Here is a 21,759-nt window from a genome sequence, read left to right as displayed (position 1 = left end):
AACTATCTTACAATTATGGAGGTTAGAAGTCCCAAATCAGTCTCAATGGACTCAAATCAAGGTGTTGGCAGGGCTATGTTACTTCTGGAGGCTCTGGGGGGCACTACAGACCTGTTGTGAGATCCGGGGCATGACCTCTCGTGGCTGTTTCCTCCTCTGGAAAATGGGGACAAGGGCACTCCTGCCTCTCAGTGTTGTTAAAACACTCAGGAATTAAAATGGGACAGTTTTGAGAGTTGAGGTTATTCACATGAGTGGGTAGGATGGATGGGCGTATAGGTCAGCTTGTTGGCCCACCTGGGACGTCTCTGCTAGGCCTCTTCTAAGGGAGCTATTTGTTTTGGTTGTAGCGCAATGGAGCATCCACGGGGCCTGAAGAAGTCTGTGTCACGGAGGAGAGCCAGGTCTCTGGACAGGTCGCAGAACTCGAAGAAGGACTTAGAGTCATGGGCCTCCCAGCGCCTTTCCCTGCCCGCCACCCACACCAGGCGGGAGCTTCCGTGTATGGCCAGTGATGGGAGCGGACGTCCCGAGAGCCCAGCGCAGCCTGCGGAGCCTCAGGGCACCATGGGCGCAGCCCTCAACCTGGAGGAGACCAAGGAGTTTCTCCCCAGTGAGCAGAGGCCTCCACAGGACACCAAGAAGGACAAGACCCAGAGGCGGGGCCAGCAGGGGTTGTTGAAGAGTGTGATGAACTTCTTCCTGAGGACAGGTTCTGAGGAGACCAAAGAAAAGGCCGGCAGGAAGGCAAAGGGGAAGGAGGAAACCTTTGAGTCACCAGGGGAGCCAGCTCCCAGGAAGAAAGCCCATGACAAGAAAACCAGGCGCAAGAAACATTCTAAGAAACACGTTGATGAGGAAACCAAGGGGACCCAAGATCAAGAAGCTAAAGGCCAGGAGACAGCGTTGCCTAAGACGACTGCTGCCTTGCGCCCCGAGGAGGCTGACCTGAGTCCAGCACCTAGGAGTAAGCAGACCATGCCCTTGTCTATGGTAACCCCATTGCCCTACCCCCAAGGGCGAGGATGCTCTAAGCTGGCTCCTCAAACCTCTCAACAGAGGGGATGTGGAAGGCGAGACAACTATCAGGGACAACTATCAAGGGCAGGAGCACTGTGAAATTTCTTTGAGGCAGAACAGCACTGTGATTGCAAGCTTGAGGTCAAACCCAGGTTCTACCACGCACTAGCTCTGTAACCCGGGGCTGGCAACTTTCCTCTCTGAGCCTCCATTTTTTTCTCATTGATAAAATGGAGATGATAACAGTTGCATTTCATGGGGTGGCCGTGGCTCAGAGCTGGCACATGGAAAGTGCTCCGTAGATGACAGCTGTTGCGGTTAAGTACTCTAGTTCAAGGAGCATGAACCAGGGAGGAATGGGAAAGCGGGAGGGAGGCGAGGAGGAAAGCTCTAACCCCCGCACTAGTCCACATGTGAGGACTGGGGTTGGGTGCTGGAGAAGTAGGCAGAGCCAGCTGCTGGGGTGCTGGTTCTAGACTTGACTCCATCAAGAATAAACTTGATGTGTGGCCTTGAGCTGGTTGCTGCCCCTCTCTGGAAACTTTGATTTCTCATTTGTAAAATGAGGGGGCTGGTCCCCCAAGGTGCCTTCCTTTTGTGACTCCTAGCCTCCTGAAGTTGAATGCCCCGCAGGCACCTGGAGGGAGATGGCGCTTTGCCCTGTAGCACTCAGAAGTCACCAAGTCCTTAACGGGGAGAAGAGACCCAAGGAAGATCCAGGATGTGTGTGTGTGTTGGGGGAAGGTTGCCTGGGTTGGGGCAGCCTCTTTTCTGATGGAAACCTTGGCAGGTTTCTGATTATTTATTTATTTTTTTTATTTTTTGCTTAAGCCTAGAGCTGGCTACAGCTGTGCCGTCCTGCTGTGAATGCTGTGCCGTTTTCTTGTGTCGATTAACAAAGTCAGAAGAATATCACTGACACACCCACACCCACACTGCTTTTCTCTTTATTCCAGGCGGAGAGGAGTCTGATCTCCACCAGTGCTTGCTCATCGAAGGCGGGGGTGCTGGCGTCTCAGAGCTTCCCTCCCAAGCCACTGGTCACCTTCAGGAAGAGGAGTTCGTAAAGCTTGATGGTGAGTCAGAATCTATTTAGTGCCCTCTTTGCCTGCAGCTGAGGCTGCCGTTACCAAGTGAGACTGACTGCTCTGCATGACTACTCAGGCCTGGGATGATCACTCTCAAAATGCGTGCATTGATCTTGCCCTTCCTGGGGCTTCTGGTCACATTTACTTATTTTAGAGTTTCATGGAAGGGAGAGCGGCTGCTCGCAAATGCTCCTGCTTATGTGTTAGTGTGCATGGACACTTTTTTTTTAAAGTCTTTTTAAATTTATAGAAGAAACATAGGATAGAGGGATATAGAATTTATATGTATTTAAATATATAGAAGAGTGGAAAACAGTAGTGTTATGCACACGCACACACTCACAATTGATAACAGGTGGCCATATTTGCTTTGTGTGTGTGTGTGTGTGTGTGTGTAATTTTGTTGCTGGGCCATTTTAAGTAAAATGATGCTTCATCCTTAAATACTTAAGCATGGGCCTCCAAGAAATAAGGACAGTCTTATACACAACCACAATATTGTTATTGCCCCTAATAAAATCAATAATGCCCCATGAACCTAATTCCCTATAAAGAATGGGCATATTTTTAAAGATATGAAACAGAGGAGCTATACGTCTGTCAAAGAATAAGTAAAAGGCGTTCAGTTGGTTATTTTGCAGGATTTTTCTTTTTTACATGCTAGTTGTTTTCTCCCATGAGAAAAAATCAACTGGTAGATTGAGTCAAGAAACAAAAGCCAAACAAGGTTGATAAATGAGAGACACGTGAGGGGGAAAAGTGAAGGGCGGAAAAGCCTGCAGACAGCCTGGGAACAGGGGATCTTGTTTACACGTCTTTTCGTGGAAACTGGTCAGCTGGCAACTAGCAGAAGCCACTCTGGGCACACTTTGTGTGGGGTGACTGGGGTGTCAAGGAAAACCATTAATGTTGCTTGCAGCTTCCCTATAAAGACTTAGTAGTGTGGTTGAGGCATCGACGTGCCAGGCAGTCTGCCTCAGGCAGGCTGGAGTCCCTCCACCCTCCACACCTCCCCTTAGGCCAGGTCTCCACCATTCCTCCCACAGGAATTTTGCAGGTCGAAAGGTCAGCATTAGCCTTGCAAAATATTTCCAAGCGCAGTCCCTCATTGGATGGCTTGACAGCCTTCTGAGGGAAGCAGAACAGGGATTATGACCCACATTTCACAGAGAAAGAGATGAAGGCCCAGAGAGATTAAGAAATTTACCCAAAGCCACACAGCTTGCTGAACCCAAAGCAGATATTTACAGACCCATATGGTTAATAGTGGGGGACAAGTTGAATGTCTGAAGGGCTGACCTGGGATTTCCTGCATAAAGCTTCGTGTTTTGGCCTAGTACCCTTCCAGCCCTCGCTCAGAAGGACCAGCCCCTGGGATGTGGTGCTTTCTGCCACCCCTGTGGCATAAGGAGCTGTTCTAAGAGGACCCTCATTTAATACAGAAGGAAGGCCCAAGTGGGTCTCAGAAGACCAAGACAGTCAGAGAGAGTTGGCTGGGCATCTAGAAAAATTAACCAGGTACATTCACTTTCTTCCAGAAGAAACTGTCATCCGGAATATAGTGCGATTGCTCCAAATAGCGGGAGACGAGTGGGAAGAAGAGGTGAGGAGCAAAGTGTCTGTGAGATCCCCAGGGGCTTGCTGCTTCCTCCCCCTCCTCCTCCCCCTCCTCCTCCTCAAGCCCCACCTGACCTCAAGGCCTCCCAGCTCCCTGCTCTGGGCTCTGTCGCCTTCCCCGCCTGGGGCCACCTTGAAGCACTTGGGTGTTATTGAGTTGCTTCTCAGGGTGCTTTCCCCTCTCCTCAAAGTCAGGGACCCAACTCAGTTTCTCTCATCCTCCCCACAGCAATGTCAAGCCACTCAGCCAAAGGTGGCTCCACAAAGCCCAGCACCAGCCCCCAGGAAGAAATCCCAGGAGAAAAGGCCTAACCTCAGAAAGAAATCTCATAAGAAACATGGCCCTGAGGAGCCCAAGAGAGCAGGGGCTGCAGGCGTTTCCAGCCCGGACTCCCGGCTGCCCAAGAAGACCGGCTATCTGTTCCTGTGTGTTGGGGGCCATCGGCCCTCCGTCTCCAGCAGTGTTGGTGAGCAGGCTGTTACCATAGCAACACTGCAGCTGCCTCTAGCTCTGGACGTTTCCCCAGGGCTGGAATTGGCCACTCTAAGAGCTGCCATCCCAGCTCTGACTTTTGCTCTTCCCTGAGCAATGTGGGGAGAGCTGTAGGGAGGAGAAAAGGGATGTCAGCAGGTCACCTCCACACACGAAACCTCACCGTCTAGGCAGCCCAGCTAAGCCTCCAGTAGACATTGTATTCAAGGACCCCCACCATCCTCATCTCGCAGCCTCAGCTTCCACACCCTGGCGGTGGGAAGCACATGCAGGAAGGAAGTGGAACCTGGGAGGCAGGAGACCTGGGTTCTGAGCTGTACGTTCGATGTCATTCCCCATCTCTGAGCCCCAGTCTCCTCGCCTGTAAAATAAGACCCATCTCTACTGCAAATCTATACTCAGTCAGTCCTCACAGCTGTTTTATGAAGCACACATTATGACAGATGAGGGTACTGATACATTGTGTTCAAGTCACACAGCCCATCAGTGATGGAGCCAGAGCCAGAGGGAGAAAGGATCATCCTGAGTGTCAGGGGGGAGCAGCCTAGCAGGTCATCTTGGCCAGGGGAATTTACACTTTGAAAAGGAGTGGGTAGTGCTGACCACCAAAGAGCAGATCCCCAGTGGTGAAATCTCAGGCCGCAATGGGAGATATATCCATGCAGGGGATTCTGGCCTGATGTGTTAACTCGTTCTGTGGAATCAGGCATTTACTTTCTAACTCCTTGATCAAGCCAGGATGGTGGAGGAGTGAGGTACTAGGGGAGGGGGCTGAGGGGAGCAAAGCCCAGGAGGCCAGGTGTGTGAAAGTGCAAAGGATAAGGGCAGTTGGTCTGGGCCAGCAAACCAGCGCCACGGCTCTGCCCAGCAGCTCACCCGCACCCCACCTCACTCCACTGTGACCTGGCCACAGAGCACGGAGCACACGGTGGAGGCTCTGCTAACTTCTTTGCAGTAGTCAATACCCTCGGACTGACAAAACACACCCACTATTTCTTCTTGCTTCTCAGACTTGGAAGAACAGGAAGCCCAAGAGGCCTTGCCTACAGATTGTGGAGGTCCAAGTTCCTTGGAGCTGTCTCCCCAAGCAGGAAGCCAGGGACCGGAAGAGGACTTGCAGCTGGACAGAGACTCGGAATTCAGTTAGTATCCCCTCTCCTTTTCTCAGAAGTCCCTTGGAAAATGTCTGGCATGACCCCTCCACTTGCGGGAGAGAAACTGAACCAGAGAGAGGCAGTGACTTGTCCTGACCCAGCTCTGAGTGCAGCAGGCTGGGGAGGCAGTGTGGGGTTCAGGGCACAGGCCCCGAGCCAGACTGCTGTTACCTACCCCGTCTGAGCCTCAGCTATAAAGCACAGTAGCGCTGACGCCCTCCTTGCTGAGGCCAACATAGAGTGATTTGACAAGCATTGGCCACAGCAAGGGCTCAGTAGATGGTGTGGTTTAGGGCCTGGATTTGAATTTGGGCTCTGACCTCTTCCAGCAGTGTGAAATTGGGCAAGTTGCTTCATCTCGGGTCTCAGTTTCCTCACCTGTATGATGGGGATAGTAATAATACCAACTTCCTGGAGTTGTTGGAGGCACAAAATTAATGAATTAATGCCGATAAAGCATTTGAAGCAGTACCCATTAGCAGCTAATAAATGCTGTCATTTATTGTTATTATTATTGTGGCAGTTATGCAGAGCCTCAGAAGAAGTAGAGGCCATAGGAGAGAAACTCCACAAATGGTAGCTGCCGTCACCATTATTATTATTTTATCATCAGCAAAGCCAAGCTTAGAATCATATCATCACAGTCAGTTCTGTGTCTGAAGATACTCTTAAAGACCTGCTTTCTCCACCGCCCCCTTTCTGCCTTGTTTACGTTTCACAAAAAAATGTACCTTGAAGGGGAATCGAGAAGGGCCCCTGTTGTACCTAGAAGAGGAGGAAGGTGGGGGTGAGGGGACTTGTGGGACCAGGCTTTTCCAGGTGGTCTTGCACACCTTCTCTGGAGGCACAGGTCTCAGCTGTTTTCCTCATACCTAACGTGGCCCACATTTAGGCCCTCGCTGATGAATGGATAAGTGAATGTGTTCCCTTGAAACCAGCTCTGCCCCCAGGCTACATCTGAGGAATCTGTGGGTCCCCATGCGACAAGACTGGAACAACCACAAATGCAAGCTTGTTAGCACCTTGGAGACCCATGAGAATCACCCAGGGAGCCACCTGGGCCTTAGGAAATGAAGACAGACCGTAGAAGAGCTTTCCTCAGCATTAGAGTATAAGCAACCACTTTGTTCTTTTTTAGAAGAATTTATCCAGGAGGTCATTGCCCTACTCCAAGATGCCGAGGAGCAGGAGGGAGAAAAGGTGAGGACGACATTCCCCATGTAGACCCTGACCCTCACGATGGTCACCCTGCCCGGTCTGGCACGATAACTTCCCTGTCCCTGCCCCATTTCTGCATCTTGCCAAAGCCCTGCTCCTTCCTGTGTCTCCTCCCTGAAGCCTCCCCTGATCTCTGCAGGCTGCACTTGTTTTCCCATCCCTGAGCCTCAGTGGCTCTTCTCGCTGGGCCACACCCTCTGGGCCACGATGGGTCTGTTTCAGGGCATGCCGATCTCTTTCCCCAGCTCACTTGCAATTTCTTCAAAGTCAAGGGCCCCGACTCAGTTTCTCTCCTCTCACCCGCAGCAACTGCAAGTCCAGGAGCCAGATGTGGCCGTAGAAAACCTGGCCCCATCCTGCAGGAAGAAATCCCAAGAGAAAAAGTCCAGCTTCAGAAAAACATTTTCTCATAAAAAACACAGCTCCAAGGAGCCCAAGAGAGAAGGGGCTGCAGGTGCTGCCAGCCTGGAGTCCCGGCGGCTCAAGAGGCCCAACTATCTGCCCGTCGTGTGTGGTTGGAGCCATCGGTCCTCCATCTCTGGCAGCATTGGTGAGTAGGCCTGGTGTTGCCATGGTAACAGAGGCTGTCTCTGACCCGAGCCTCCCTCCAGGACAGGGGCTGGCCAGCAGTGTGGCCTCTCGTTTTGTTTTTGTTTTGACTTTTGCTCTCTGTTCTGAGCAGAGTAGGAAGGTATGAGAGGGCCATGGAGAGGAGAGAGGGGCTAGTTGCTGGCAGGACCCACCAGTCAAAACACACTCCCTCCTCCTCAGCACACACACACACACACACACACACACACACACACACACGAACACTTAAAGATGAATGCGGTATGAGAGCAGTGCATCTGTGCATTAGACAAGTGCATCAGAATCACCTGGAAAGCTAACAGAGACCCAGGTTTGATGGAGGATGTGACCTGGACTGTCTGTGCACTGCACTGAAGCGTGAGGACCTCTGGTGTACAGTGATTCCCCTGACATTTACGGAGTGCCTACGATATGACACTTTCACACTTATTATCTCATCTAACCAGCTCACAACCCTGGGAGGCCGGTCTCATTACTCCCATTAGACAGATGGAGAAGGTGAAGCTCTGACAAGCTAAGTGACTCTGCTAAGCCTTGCAGAGGTAAAGGGGACACGGGTTCCCTTGGTGGGACCTGTTGGCAGGCCTGCTTGTTTTTCTTCTAGATTAAGAGGAGGCAGAGGGGGTTGGTGAAAGAAAGAATGCGATTTCTGGAGAGGACAAATAAAGCCCTGCAAACTCCTCTGAGGCGGGTCCGGGTGGGGGACCTGGGGTTTCACCCAGTAGCCTGGGAAACCAGGACCCCTCTCGTGCCAGTGCCTTTGGACAGCTTTTTGTCAGAACCTGGACACAGTGATGTGCTTGTAGATTTGAGACAGGGACAATCACACTCACACCAGCTCCTTTTGCCCTCAGATCTGGAGGAACCCAAGTTGCAGGAATCCTCACCTGCAGAAGAGGGGCCAGCTGGGTCCTCAGCAGCGCACGCCCAGGACAGAAGCCACAAGCCAGAAGGGAGGCCTCTGCTGGATGGAGCCTGTGACTCTAGTGAGCACTACCCTGCTCTCACCTGGGATGGTGCCCATGGGTGTCACAGGTTGATTCCAAGTAGGGAACTGGGAGGGCAGCTGACAAATATCCAGGCAACCCTAGAAGGGCAGGGAGGAGACAGAATTGACCTTTCAACTGGGGCTGTTGGGGCAGAGTTGGAGGTGGAGAGCCTTCTTCAGGTAGAGAACACCTGTCTATTCTGTGGGATGTAACTTGACCCCACCCCACCCCCACCCCATTGGTTTGTTTGAATGTTCATGAAATTTCTAGCTTGCTCTGGGTCTCATAACCAGCGGTGTACCGGCAAACAGCCTCTTATGGGGGTGGGGGTGGGGGTGCAGTGAGGGAGGGGGAAGCCCTGACCTGTAGCATTTGCAGGTTTCTGTGGTACAAATATTCCCACCACGGCTGATTTCAATCTGCCAACGGTTTGTAACAATGGGTCCACAATTTCCTGAATATTGACAATGAACTCTTGGTACAATCAGCCGCCTGTTCACCGCTGTTTACAGCCCTAGCCCATAGGAGCCTTCCGGCTGCTGCAGCAGCTGTGGAGTTTCCCCTCCCTGCATTACGATTAGCTGCTCCTGATCCCAGCTCCCATTCCTGATCACGCTACTCTGTAGCCTGGAGAAGGGACCTTGGGAGGTCTCAGTTTTCCCATTGGTCAAATGGAGCTGAATGTGGTTATAGGTGAAGTGTGGCAGAGCAAAGTCCCTTCTGTTTCTATAATGCAAACCCAAACAAAGCGCTCCTGCTCCAGCTCTATCTGTTATAGTTTGGGGAAGATTTTTCTCTGCCCTTCATAACTCATCTGTGTGCTGTGTTTAGAGACAAAATGCTGACTGTAATAGATGGATGCGTTATTGCAAAACTTGCCAACAGTCCCTCAATCCGTCTTTATTTTCCTCAGAGGAGCTGATCATCCAGAAGCTGGTGGCCCTTCTCCAAGAGGACAGCCATTTGGGGAAGCAGGTGAGAACTACTCGGTCCCCCCAAAGCCAACCCGTGGGCCTCATCAACACACATCTGAGTTCAATCCCCATCTCTGTACCCGGGTGACCTTGGCGTGGCCCTTAACTTCTCTGAGCCTCACTTTCCTCTTTAGAAAAATGAGGGATAAATACCTACTTGACAAAGTTTAATGCATAATAGAAAATGCCACACACATAGCAGATCAGATAAAGATTTGTTTAAAATAATATAAAGCTCATGTGGCTCCCCCTGCCAGCCAGGACCTCCCCCAATCCAAATTCTCCTTGAAGTTCAGCTCATGTCCCACCTCCCTGGAAGCCTCCTTCCCCGAGTCTGGATTGATTTGGATTGGAGGAGGTCCTGGCACACACTTCAGCCTTTATATGGCCTCCCACTCTTTTGAGCTTTTAGACTTTCCTCCCGTACTAGATACCCTATAAAAGAAAGTTCCCTGCCCTTGAAAACCTCACAGTCTACTTGGGAAGACAAACACAGGTCACATATGCAGAGGTCATTAGGTGTGAGCGCAGGTCACAGATGAGTGATTAGTGTAGCGGACGCTGTTGGTGCCTGACCTTACAGGGTACACCGGCCCAACTCCCAATGGCCAGCGCCTGTATCCTTTTGCCTGAAGACTGGCCCCCAGGTGCACTTTGCCACCCTCATCGTAGGCCAGAATTTACAACCTCCATCTCCCTAGGAGCAGCCCTCAACCAGTGGCTGATGGGAGCTGGCGGATGCAAACGCCAGCTTCCTCCCTGGCCCTGGAGGGGAGAACTTTGAGGAGCTGGTTCACCGTGTGCCCTGAGGGGGGAAATTAGACTCCAATTGTCAGCCCGTGTGGCTGGTTCCCACCCTTGTCCCAGGTCTTCATTTCCACATCAGTGTTTCCTGGGATCACTTCCAACAAAAAGGATCTGCACCCCAGACCTTGTCTCTGGGTCTGCCTCTGGGGGAACCGAACCTAAAACATTGAGGCATTAAGAGAAGGAGGCTTAGGGTGGGAACTGAAATTCATCCAACATCTACACTGCACAAAACATTTCACATGAAGTACCTCACTTAATCCCCTCCCCCAACAGTGATCAGGGAAGGTGGGGATATTATACTATCTCTATTTTATACATGGCCAAGCAGAGGCTCAGAGAGGTCACACAGCTAGTAAATGCGATTTAAGACCTGCACTTCTCCCCCTCCCCCGCCCAACTTTGTCTTGCTATTTGCTGCTGGACCTTGCAGAGCAGATTTTGAGTGGCTGTGGATGGTGGGGGAATTTCACCCGGGAGCTGGTCCCAGGGATAAGAAGGCTCACCTAGCTTTGCTGCGTGGAGTTGAGGGCGAGGGTAATTGGTGGGAGGGGGTAACTACCAGCAACACTGATGTCCTGCTTTTGTTTCTGCTTCCAGATCAGGCGACACCCCAGCTTTAGGAAGTGTTTTTACCAGTTCCCAGACTCCTCCCTCAAAAAGCTGGTAGCCACCCTGCCCAGACAGGGGACGCACTCCACTGAGCTGGACAGGAACCTGGCTGAGAGACGCTACCAGTTCATGCTCAGCTTGACTAACAAGTTTATTGGCAAAAACTGCCGCTCTGTCCTCAGCCTCACGGGTCTGCACTACAGCCAGCACTGTTACCCCCAGTTCTCATACAGGGAGGCCCAGCAGGTGAGAAAGGCTTGTGGTCATGACAGATATACTTACTGTTCTCTCCCTTCTCCTGCTTAGTTCAGGACTTTTGGGGTCCCACTCAAATGCCACCTCTTTGCTGAGGCCTTCTGAGAAAATTACACCACAGTGACCTTGGCGTGATAATTAGCATCTTCTGTATTTGGCTCTGGTCTTCATGTGCATTTTTGCGCTTTTTGAAATCGATGTGGATTATTGGATCTGCGGCTATCTTAGCTTGCCCCCTTATTATTTCATGGGCTCTGCTGCTTGGCTTCCCAATTCGAGACTGTCATAAAATTGAAATAACCAAGCAAAGTAAGATTACATATCAAATAAGGGGTGGTGGAGCTAGACGAGAAGGATCTGTGGACTGTTTGGTTCTAGAAGGTTTCCAGAAACGCTCCTTCACTGACCTTGGTCGATAGATTAGAAATAGCCTCTCCCCTGCCATGCCTTTCTTGATTTGATTTCATGCTTTCCCTTCCTCTAAGGCACTGAGATGTTTCCTTTAGAAATTATACTAATCGCTGATTTTTTTAAAATCTGAGTTTTCACATGTTTTCTGGACTCTGAGAAACAGTTTTCCCCACCCTTTTCAAATTCACTTAGGATAAGCTGCTTACACACATTGGACCCAGCTCTGTAGAGCAGAACCTACTGAATGAAGGTGTGACTTTAAAGGAATAGAATGTTCTGTTTGTTGGTGTTGGACAAACAGAACCAGAACTTCTACATCCATATAGTTCCCCCGGGGAAATCAGAGCATTATTGCAGTGATGTCACCATCACTCAGATGCTCTGTCTTCCTCTCCCGGAATTACTGTTAGAAGCCATGTGCTAGGTCTTGCGAGAAAGCTGGGCTTCTTTCATGATACTTGTACCTTGCTCTTTGAATGCTCTGCACAACACTGGCTTGTTTTCCTGGCGAAAAACCCTTGTGACCTTGGCTTCTCTTTTCTCAGCCTCACTGTCTTTTCCCGGAGAATGGAGATATTACAGATAATTTGCCCTCTAAGATGGGTTATGTAGTAGCTTATGGAGTTCTTAACGAGAGATATTACAGAAACATCAGTTCTGGCATCTTCAGTAGCCCTAACTCTAATCTCTGGTTTTACTAATCATTCATTCACTTATTTATTCATGTATTCATTCAACCGATAGTGTGCTGTGAGGGCCTGTGGAAGGTTCTGCTAGCAGAAAAACAGAATGTTTACTGATGACAAAATTAAATATCAATTAAAAGCCAAGTTAGTGGTAACTATGGTCAATAAAGCAAGTTGGTTCTGGGAGTCTTCCAGGAGGTTGGTAGGCATTGATTTTGACTTTTAAGGATGGGGAGGCTGTAGATGGGGAGAAAGGACCAGAAATACTGTAGGCAGGAGGTACTGTGTGAGCGAAGGCTCGGAGGTGGGAGCTAGAATGGTGTGTTGATGTGTTAATGAGAAGTTTATTGTTATCAGAATGAGACCCACAAATAATTGGGCTCTGGTTAAAACCTATGTTCTTTTTCTCCTCCCAGAACATCACAAGCCCTGGGATCCAAAGTCCAGATTGAAAGCTGAGCTTTGCACTCAAGCGCCCTTGAACGAGACAAATAATTGGTGGCATTAGCCATGAGACCCTGAAGATGCTTCATCGTGTCCCAATCCAGTGCTCCGCAGATATGACTGCAGACAAGAATGGACAGCCATTCTTTGTTCACGCATGGTCGTGGGCTCACCGAGACTGAGAACGCACAAAGTATTTTTCCACGAAGCTAGAGGCAGAGACTGTGTTGGGAGAAATAAGCCCTGGGCTGGGCGTTAGGAGACTGAGGACTCCAACTGCTGACCTGCGTCCACCTGCTGCATGACCTGTCCATGTCCCCTCTCCTGTCCAGACCTTGGATTCTGGACTGCACTAGGTGACACATTGGATCCCTTTCAGTTCTTTGTTGCTGAAGTCTTCCTAAAGAGAGGTAGTCAGTTCTTTTCACTCTGCCGCTAAATATACCCCCCAGACCCATGAATGTGAAGGGTTCTGAAATGACACAGTGCTATGTCCATGTATGTTGTTATTTTTATTATAGCTACAATCTGGGTAGTTTTCAGGAAGTGGGGAGGGCTTCATGCTGGATCACCACAGGTGGTTGCACGGACATGCACTGCTCAAGAGCACCATGCTCCAGGAAGTGCCATTCACTTCCCAGACATTGTGGATTTGTAGGTGTAGGACAATTTTCCAGCTGATGGCAGTAAAGGGTCTTGAGAAAAAGGCCCCTTTCTGGGTTTTGCACAAAGTCAAGGTGTGGGCTGTTAAAGGCTCTGCCTTCTACACAGCTGAACACTTTCAAGAGCCTGTTCAGGTGGACAATTTGCCGTGTGTCCATTACCTACATGCACACCCAACAGGGCTATTGGACATTGGCTGGAACACATGGCCAGAGGGGAGAGGGTGTGAAAACCTGGATGGCAAACTCAGTCTCGTTACCCTTGGTGGACATTGTATTGAACCTGTGTTGAACATGCGGCAAGCACCGTGGGATGGGACTGGGAAGGCAAGAAGCCCAGAGCAGAGAGGACGTGGGTGCTTAGATGGGACTGGCCTCAGACTTGAGGTGGAGTTTTAGGAATTTCGACTATGCATGTTCTGAAAGTCCTTTAGTGTTATTGCTTCTAAGAAGTGGGGGAGAGGTGAGCTATTTATAGATTTATTTTAGGCGGTGTTCAGGAACACCACGCCCAAATGTGAAGGATCAGAATCCGTTTTGAACCGAGGGTCAGGAACCTTCTGGACCTAGCTTCTGATTTGGAATGATATTCTTTTAAGCTGTATGAGTATTTGGTATGAGTTCCCGATGCTGGCATCTAATTCTCATTTTTGTACTGTATTATTTGAACAAATAAAGAAACTGACTTGCACAAAGGTCTCACCTGGATTATTCACAATGGAAGCAAGGTGGGGGCTCATCGGCCACATCTAGGCCAGCCTCCTTGTCCTTGTCTGGGGGACTCTCTCTGGATGCTTTCTAGGTGTCCCATCCTTGGGGTGCCAACTTGCTGAGGCAGTAAAAAAAACTCTGGGCTGGGCATCAGGAGACCTGGCTGTTAGTCCAGATGCCCACAGGCTAATAACCTTGGAGACAAGATAATGCCCTCCAGACCTGACATTCTACAACTCTGTGACTCTTAAGGTGACAGTTAATTGTACGTCCAAGAAAATGTGGACCAGTCGTGATTCTATATTGCCTGTCTTATTAGTCCCTAAATTCTGGTGCCCAAGCTCTGTCACTCAGAACCAGATAGAATTGACAGAATACAGTGCCTGGTTTTGGGTCTAGAAAATGTAGTCTCCATTGAAAGGCTTTGAAGGCTTCCTTTTCTCTCTTAGATAACAAGCGAGTTCTTCCAGAGGCTCCCTGGGGAAGGCGACCCTTTTGTGTACTAGCTTGTTTTCTTTTCAAACCAGCTGCCATTCCCTGGCCCTTGAAGGCTTGCTGTAATGCTCCAAGGAGGGCAGGAGAGGGCAGTATTATTATCCTCATGTCACAGATGAGGAAGCTAAGGCTGAGTGGGGCGGTGCCTTGTTCAAGGTCACACAGCCAGCTACAGACAGAACCAGGCCAGGACTCGGCTCTGAGAATGCCTGTTTTAGCGCCCTCCATTATTTTCTAATCTATTAGTTCATTTATTCAACCAATATTTATCGAGAACGTCTATGTGCCAAGTCTGATGTAAAAGACACAATCTTTGCCCTTAGGATGCTAATGGACCTCACTGGCTATGGGAATTTTGTGTCAATAAGAATATAAGGTGGTGGACACCAGGTGAGAACGGGCCTCCCTCAGTTCATACCACAAGAGCCCTGGGGTGCCTGCTTTGAAAGGCTTTTAAAAGGTGGACAAGTACCATCAGGGCATAATTAACCTAATACCCTGAGAAGTCAGGAGGCTAAGTGGGGTGAGTCAGTGATAATGGGGTCAGCCGAGAACTGGTTGAGTTCAGAGTGTCAGTGGGATTACAGGGAGGGCTGGGCTGTAGGTACCATTTGCTTGGTTGGAAAACTAGAGTGCTCTGGCCTTGACCTGGGCACCAGCAAGACCTCCCAATTTCAAAGCACAGTGACTGTTGCATCAAATAACAACCCATTAGTGTTGGTTTGTGGGGGGATAAAAGGCATAAGGTGAAAGGAATTAATTAGGGTTGCCAAAGTTAGCAAATAAAAATATGAGTGGCCCAGTGAAATTCGAATGTCAGATATACAACAGATAATTGCATTACTGGGGACATACTTATACTAAATAGTTATTCATTGTTTATCTGAAATTCAAAATTTAACAAAGCCTCCTTTATTTTATCTGGTAAACCTGGAACTAACGCAAGATCAATTCTCTTAATTACCTCAAGGAAAAGGGAAATTAAGCAAAATGAAGGAAAATATACAAGGGGATTTACTGATACTTATAACTGTAACCTAAGAGCATCCAGGCTCTAAATACAGGCTTTCAGGGAAAACAACAGTTGATACCATGTTCAATTCTCCCTTGCACACCACGGCATATGTATTCCCGAGTTGTGCAGGATTGAAACCCTCCCTCCCCTGGTTCCCCGGCCTCTGGGCACACAGCAACCTGCAAACAGCAAGACAGCTCCTGGAGGAAAGGATTGCAACCAGGTGGGCCACTCCACAGAACCCTCAGGGCACTTCCTGTGACTGGTCTGGGCCACAGAGTCAGAGAAGGCAGAGGGTACAAGCACACCTGAGATCTGATTCGGCTCAGACCTCTTGAAGGTACATTAAGGTTTTTCTAGGCAGAACCTTCTGAAGGGGGCTTTCAGGGACTCATGTTCCCTGGCTTGGTCCTTTTCAACGTAGGCTTCACCGCTCTACTGGGGCCTCCTTGCCATAACAGTCCCCCCACCCTCCATGGATAAATTTGTATGCATCATCCACAGGTGCCCCCACCCAGTTCAGGGCTGTCTTCCACCCAGTCCTCTGGGTTTTGCTTTCCAGAGTTTGTTAAACAAATGCATGTGAGGCCTGTGGGGCTGGAGGGTATGCATATTGGGAAGCAGTGGGGGGTTGTTTTTTCAGGATAGGCTGGAAAAATTGAGGCTGAAGGTGTTTTCTTCCGTGGAACATTTTCGCTTCGGTGTGAACAGCAGAGTCTGCCCTCACTTGGGCTGGGGGAGGAGAGGGGCAGGATGGCTGTCCTCCCATTTCCTCTACAACCACACCAGGACTCAGGGAAGTCCCTGGTGACCAGCTCAACACAGCTGCACCACATAATCCCTGGGGAGCTTTTAAAGGCTGCATGGCGATCAACTCTATCAGGGGATCCCAGTGAGCGAGCTGCTGAGGCAGAGTCAGTGGCTTCCAGTCGAGCCTTTTGTATGCTGTGTGAATTAAAAACAAAACAAAAGAAGAACTTGGTCTCTTGACACCACAGGAAACAGGGAAGTGTGTCCATGGCTCAGCCCTGCCTGACCCCCCCCCACACACACACACACCACCACCACCACATCCTGCCCCCAGAGTTTTGCCCTGTGGACTAGATCCTGGGGCTCAGATGGATCTGGCCCATCTCAAAGGAGCAAACTCAGGCTGGGGTTGGGAGGAAGGCCGAGAGCCCAGCCAGCCAGCCAGGAGGGGGCGGTGCTGCGTGCTCTTTGGTTCCAGTCTGTGCTGACGTCCATCCCTGTCCATCTGTCTGTCCAGAGCAAGGTAGTGGAAGGGTTGCAGGGACCACAGGAAGCCGAGAGGGTGTTTAGACAAGGAGGCGCTCGCTCGGGGGAAGCAGGACCTTCTACACCAACAGGCTCGGTAGTGGGGGTCACTCTGGTTCCCAAAAGGCCAAGGGTAAGGGGAGGGCGTCAGAGAACAGTGGGGAGAAGGCGTGGCCTCGAGGTCATCAGGTTCTTTCCTGTTCCAGCTCAAGTTTTCTCTCTCGGCTCACAGCTTCCTAGAGAAAGGACACAGATCCATCGTTTCTCAGTCCCTCAGCTAGGAACTCTCTCCCTTGTTTCCACTGGGAACGTTCCTCAAGCTTCATTCCCCTTGGGCAGTCCTGAGCAAGTAGCCAGGCCCCATCATAGCCAACAACCTGATGCACTGAAACTGGAAATCTCGATTTATAGCAAAAACCAGTTAGAAGGTTCGCTTTATTATACAAGGGTCTTTTGCAAATGGAGACTTCCATTGCAGAGCAGGAGTTGATAAAAGAGTGTTCGAAACATTCTTTGGTTGACAAAAGTCTGGCTAATATTTGGGTTTTCAGGAAGGGGAAAGAGGTGGAATGGCCTCTAGAGTGCCTAGTACAGCCATGCAGACTGCACACTGTACATGGATACACTGCCAGTACCTATGGACATATGTCATATGTTATTTGTACAGCTTTCTATATGTTATTTATACAGTTTAGTAGCTTTGTACGAGGTGTGATCAAATAACACGGTGAATGTTTAAATTAAAGAAATTTATTACAGTAATAGACACATTGCCATTAACCCCCCTCAAAATACTCCCACTCGCTTCGAACACATTTATCCCATCGTTCTTGCCACTTTCTGAAGCAGTTCTGGAAGTCCTCTTTCGTGAGGGTCTTTAGTTGCGCTGTCATGGCTGCCTCGATGTCCTGAATCATTTTCACTTTGGGGAAGAGCCACAAGTCGCACAGTGCCAGATCTGGTGAATACGGTGGATGAAGACACACCATAATGTTGTTATTTGACAGAAATTGCCGGATACCAGAAGCGATGTGTGACACGGAGCATTGTCATGATGGAGGATGATTGATGGCACACTTTAAAACACACCTTCTCTCAACCGTAGCTGACACCCAGCTGACTGCACCGAGCAAGCTGAAACTTGTCACACACTATTACTAAGGTTCGCTGTGCCACTTCCCATATTGAAGATCCCTGCCTTTCCATTGGATGGCACTCAGCAGCGGCATTCACCATATTTTGTGATCACAACTGGAAAGTCTCCGTGTCACACATCGCTTCTGGTATGGTGATTTATGTGAAATAAAAACATTACAGTGTGTCCTCATCCACCTTATTCACCGGATCTGGTACTGTGTGACTTCTGGCTCTTCCCCAAAGTCAAAATGACCATTAAAGGTAAACATTTTGAATCGATTCAGGACACTGAGGCAACCACGACAGCGCAACTAAAGATACTCACGAAAGAGGACTTCCAGAGCTGCTTCAGAAAGTAGCAAGAACAATGGGGTAAGTGTATTTGAAGCAAGGGGAAGTATTTTGAGGGGGATTAATGGTAATGTGTCTTTTACTGTAATACATTTTTTTTCATTTAAACACCGTAGTTTTTTATCACACCTCATCTGTCATTCATACAGATCTCCAGCAGTTAGCAGTTCTAACAAAATCAGTGTATGACAATCTTCCAGCAGCTGGCAGTCAAGTTCTCAAGGAAAAGGTGCAGTTTTCTTAGTGCACAAGGCATTACACAGGCGAGTGTAGGCCTTGACTGTGAGTAGGAATAGGCAGGCGGGGGCAGAAAGGAAGCTCAGGGGTCACCACAGCATCCTGGGACAGGGGGCAGGTAGTATCAGTCCTCCAGAGACACCCTGGGGAGTTCCACACCTCAGGGCAGCTGCATTCCTGGATCCGGTTGGGATGAGGCCTGTAGGTGACCCAAACAGTCTCAGAAGTGGAGAGCAGAGAGAAGTTGAGTGGGTAGGGAGCAGACCTGGATGTGAGAAGCCAAGAAAGCACACGTGAGGAGAAAAGAGACAAAATTTGGGAATGGGAAGACCTGAGTTCCAAATCCTCCTCCACCTGCTGTGTGACCCTGGGCAAGTCACTTGCCCTCTCTGGGCACTTGTAGGAAGACACCGGCTGAGCCCACCTCAGGGAAATGTTGGGATGTGGATTTGCATATTCCTGCATAATTTTCAAATCTGACTGTGTCATTCTGTTGTTTAAACCCTGTGATGACTCCCCAGCACCACAGGCGAAGTCCAACCTCATTAGCATGGCATCCCGACCTACACCCTGCCATGCCTCCCTAAGCACCTCCAAGTGCACTTCTAGGCCTCTCCCTGCCCAAATGGAGACACTACCACTAGACCCTGTGTCTTCTGACTCTCAATCCAGTTCCGGGTGGCTACCCTGCCTGGGTAGCTGTACTGCTTTGTGGTCAACATCAAGATGCTGGTGATAGACAACCTGGATTCAGATCCTACCTCTGCCACCTGCCAACTGTGTGATTTGAGGCATGTTACTTAATCTTTCTGTACCACAGTGCTTAGAACGTGGTAACTACTATATCAGTTCTAGCTATTATTATTACATTCACATTTGAATAGGCAGAAATCCCATAGTAAATCAAAGGAGGGGCTCTCAAGTGGTGGCGTGTTGAGGAGTCTGAAAGACGTGTTAGTAATTAGGAGGATCTTAGTGGCAACTAGCAAGATGGACCTCCTCCTTTTCCATTTGTAACCTGTAGTCAGTCTCTCAATTTTTCCATCTGTCTTTCCACTTTGAGGCTAGTTACATAACCCGGGTCAGGCGACCACTGAATTCTTATTGGACGAGGGAGAGACAAGACTAGCAGAGGAAAGGTATACTGATACATGTATCGAGCCATGCTCTAGAGAAGAGCAGATCTGGCAGAACTGCTGGTCCTGGGATGAAAGGGCCGGGGAGCAGACTTGACCCCAGCCTGTAACCTAAGCAGAGTTATCACATCCAACTCATAGACTTTCGTTAAGACAAAAAAAAAAAAAAAGTTCGTTTTGTAATGTACTGAGATTTAGGGTGGGGAGGGTTGCTTGTTATGCAGCATAATCATAGCCGTGATAGCTGACTAATACAACCCCCACATCAGAGTGTGAATTTAAACATCTGATTTCAGACACACACACACACACACACACACACACACACACACACACACACACATTAATGATGTATGGGACATCTGCCCCGTAGCTTTTATTTTAGCCTTTCTCATCTTTGTTGGCAGGGATATCAGCTGGGACCAGGAGTTTACACAGGATTAGCACATGGGTGTGACACAGCGTCCCTTGTAATTGTACTTTGGGAGGAAATGGGCAGATTTCTCCTCTTCCTGGATCACTGCTCCTTCTCTATGCCTAACATTTTTCGAGCTTTCCTTTTCTGCCCCCTACTATGGTCTTTGAAGCTTGAAGCAGTAAATCTATATGGAATTGCTTAAGATCATCAATTGGTAAATTACCTCCAGGCAGTTCCACAATCCTTTCTACAAAGGAACCCTGCAGACAGGATGTGTGACCCACCCACAATAGTGTCTCTCACACCTTAGGACGGTTGTTTTGTTTGTTTTTATCACAGCATGCTTTTTTATAAAGCACCTTGATTCCTAGACCAAGTTAGTTCTGCGTGACTTGCATAGTTCCCACTTCTCTGTTGTGTGGGAAGAAGTCTGGCCCGGGGATCAAGGGACCTGAGTCTGGACCTGCCTCTCAGATGGCATTCCCAGGCAGGGAGGCTCCCCCATACCCACTGCAGACCTGCCTATGTTCTCATGACCAAACTTGACCCCGAGCTCAAAGGTCAGGGAAGGCTGGACACCAAGGAACAGTGTGAGACCAATAACCACCAGGGACTGCCAACTGCCTGCTGGGTCCCGCACCCTAAGTACCCATACTTCAATCAAGAGAGTGATATGTGGGCCTCCCCACTTCCTGCATCAGCTCTGAGAATCTCCTCCCCACCACACTACTTCCCACCACCCACCAAGTACCTACTTGCCCAGACTTTGAAGTGGGCCTGTGGCTGCCAGGGTAAGCCTCCGACCCTCATCTACTACTACAACCCTCTGCCTACCCAGGGACTCCCATCCAGGGCAGGAGTAAGCTGGAAGGATGTCCCTTAGAATGATTTAGGGAGTCATCTGACCACTGAAGACTTGAAGCAAATTAAACAGCAGCGCGGGTCTGTTCCATTCGGAGAATACTTTGCTAATCCAGCGAATAATTGTAGATTGCTACCCTGCTTGGTTTGTGTTTGAGGCTGGCATTTTGGATTTGCGAGTGTGTATATATGTATGCATGTGCCTTTAACAACATTATTGTTCAATAAAAAAAAATTTAAGGGGCCGGCCTAGTGGCTCAGTTGGTTAAGAGCTCGTTCAAGAGTGTAAGCTCTGAGCAACAGCGGTTCGGTTCCCGGCCAGAGCAGAGCTGCTGCTGAGCTGCCAACAGGTGGCAGGATGGCTCAGCTAAAAAACAAAAAATTAAGGCTTGGATTATATGGGGCTCACAGTTCATCAAATTAGGCTTTATTCTTATCTTTGGTCTGAAGTTTAGTTTGGGATAAACTCTTGAAAGTTGGGGATCAAGTTTAATTCATCTTTGATTTCCCCAGGACCCAGAAGACTACTTAGCATTTAGTAAGTATGTCTGATACCTAAAGGTTGATTGATGAAATCAATGACAATATAATGTGGTAAAAAGGTGATAAGAAGCCGGCCTACATTGGTTCGGTTAGGGCTTTTAGGCGTAGGGTGGGAACAGTTAGGAGAGCTACATGTTGAGGGTCATGTGGGCACTCACCTGATAGTTTGGTTTTCTAGTACAGCTCTATCTGGAAGCTGAGAGTTAGCTACTCAACGTCTGGGATTATATAACCATGATATCTACTAAGTATTGAGTGCTATTGCACATCTTGCATCCTGCAAAGCAATTTACATAGCTGACTTCATTAAACACTCACAACAACCTTATGAGTTGGGTTTATCCCTATTTGACAGATCCGGAAATAGAGGCTCAGAGAGACCACGTGTCCTAAGCATGCTCACTGAGTGAGACCATGGCAGAATGGGGATTTTATGTTGGGTGTGTCCGACTCCAAAGCCCAGCTCCTGAGCCCCCACCCCACCCCACCCCTTGTGATTTTCCTATAGACTGTTCCCAAAGCTGCCCTTCCCTGTGGAATTCAGAAACATTAGTCATGC

At 49.2% G+C, this 21,759-nt stretch overlaps 1 protein-coding gene across 1 annotated transcript; it reads left to right on the top strand.

Moving 5' to 3' along the window:
- The first annotated feature begins 354 nt into the window (after positions 1-354).
- On the top strand, positions 355-12,367 carry BNIP5 (BCL2 interacting protein 5). Its single transcript, XM_019667444.1, has 11 exons — positions 355-967; positions 1,977-2,096; positions 3,647-3,711; positions 3,955-4,192; positions 5,229-5,360; positions 6,511-6,572; positions 6,897-7,140; positions 8,036-8,167; positions 9,084-9,145; positions 10,552-10,809; positions 12,332-12,367. The coding sequence occupies exons 1-11, from the start codon at positions 355-357 to the stop codon at positions 12,365-12,367; spliced, it is 1,962 nt and encodes a 653-aa protein (XP_019522989.1).
- Positions 12,368-21,759: the final 9,392 nt, after the last annotated feature.

The sequence above is a fragment of the Hipposideros armiger genome, unplaced genomic scaffold, assembly GCF_001890085.2.
Source record: "Hipposideros armiger isolate ML-2016 unplaced genomic scaffold, ASM189008v1 scaffold_497, whole genome shotgun sequence".
NCBI lineage: Eukaryota > Metazoa > Chordata > Mammalia > Chiroptera > Hipposideridae > Hipposideros > Hipposideros armiger.
Note: the sequence above shows the minus strand (reverse complement) of the source record. Positions and strands in the feature narration are given on the sequence as shown.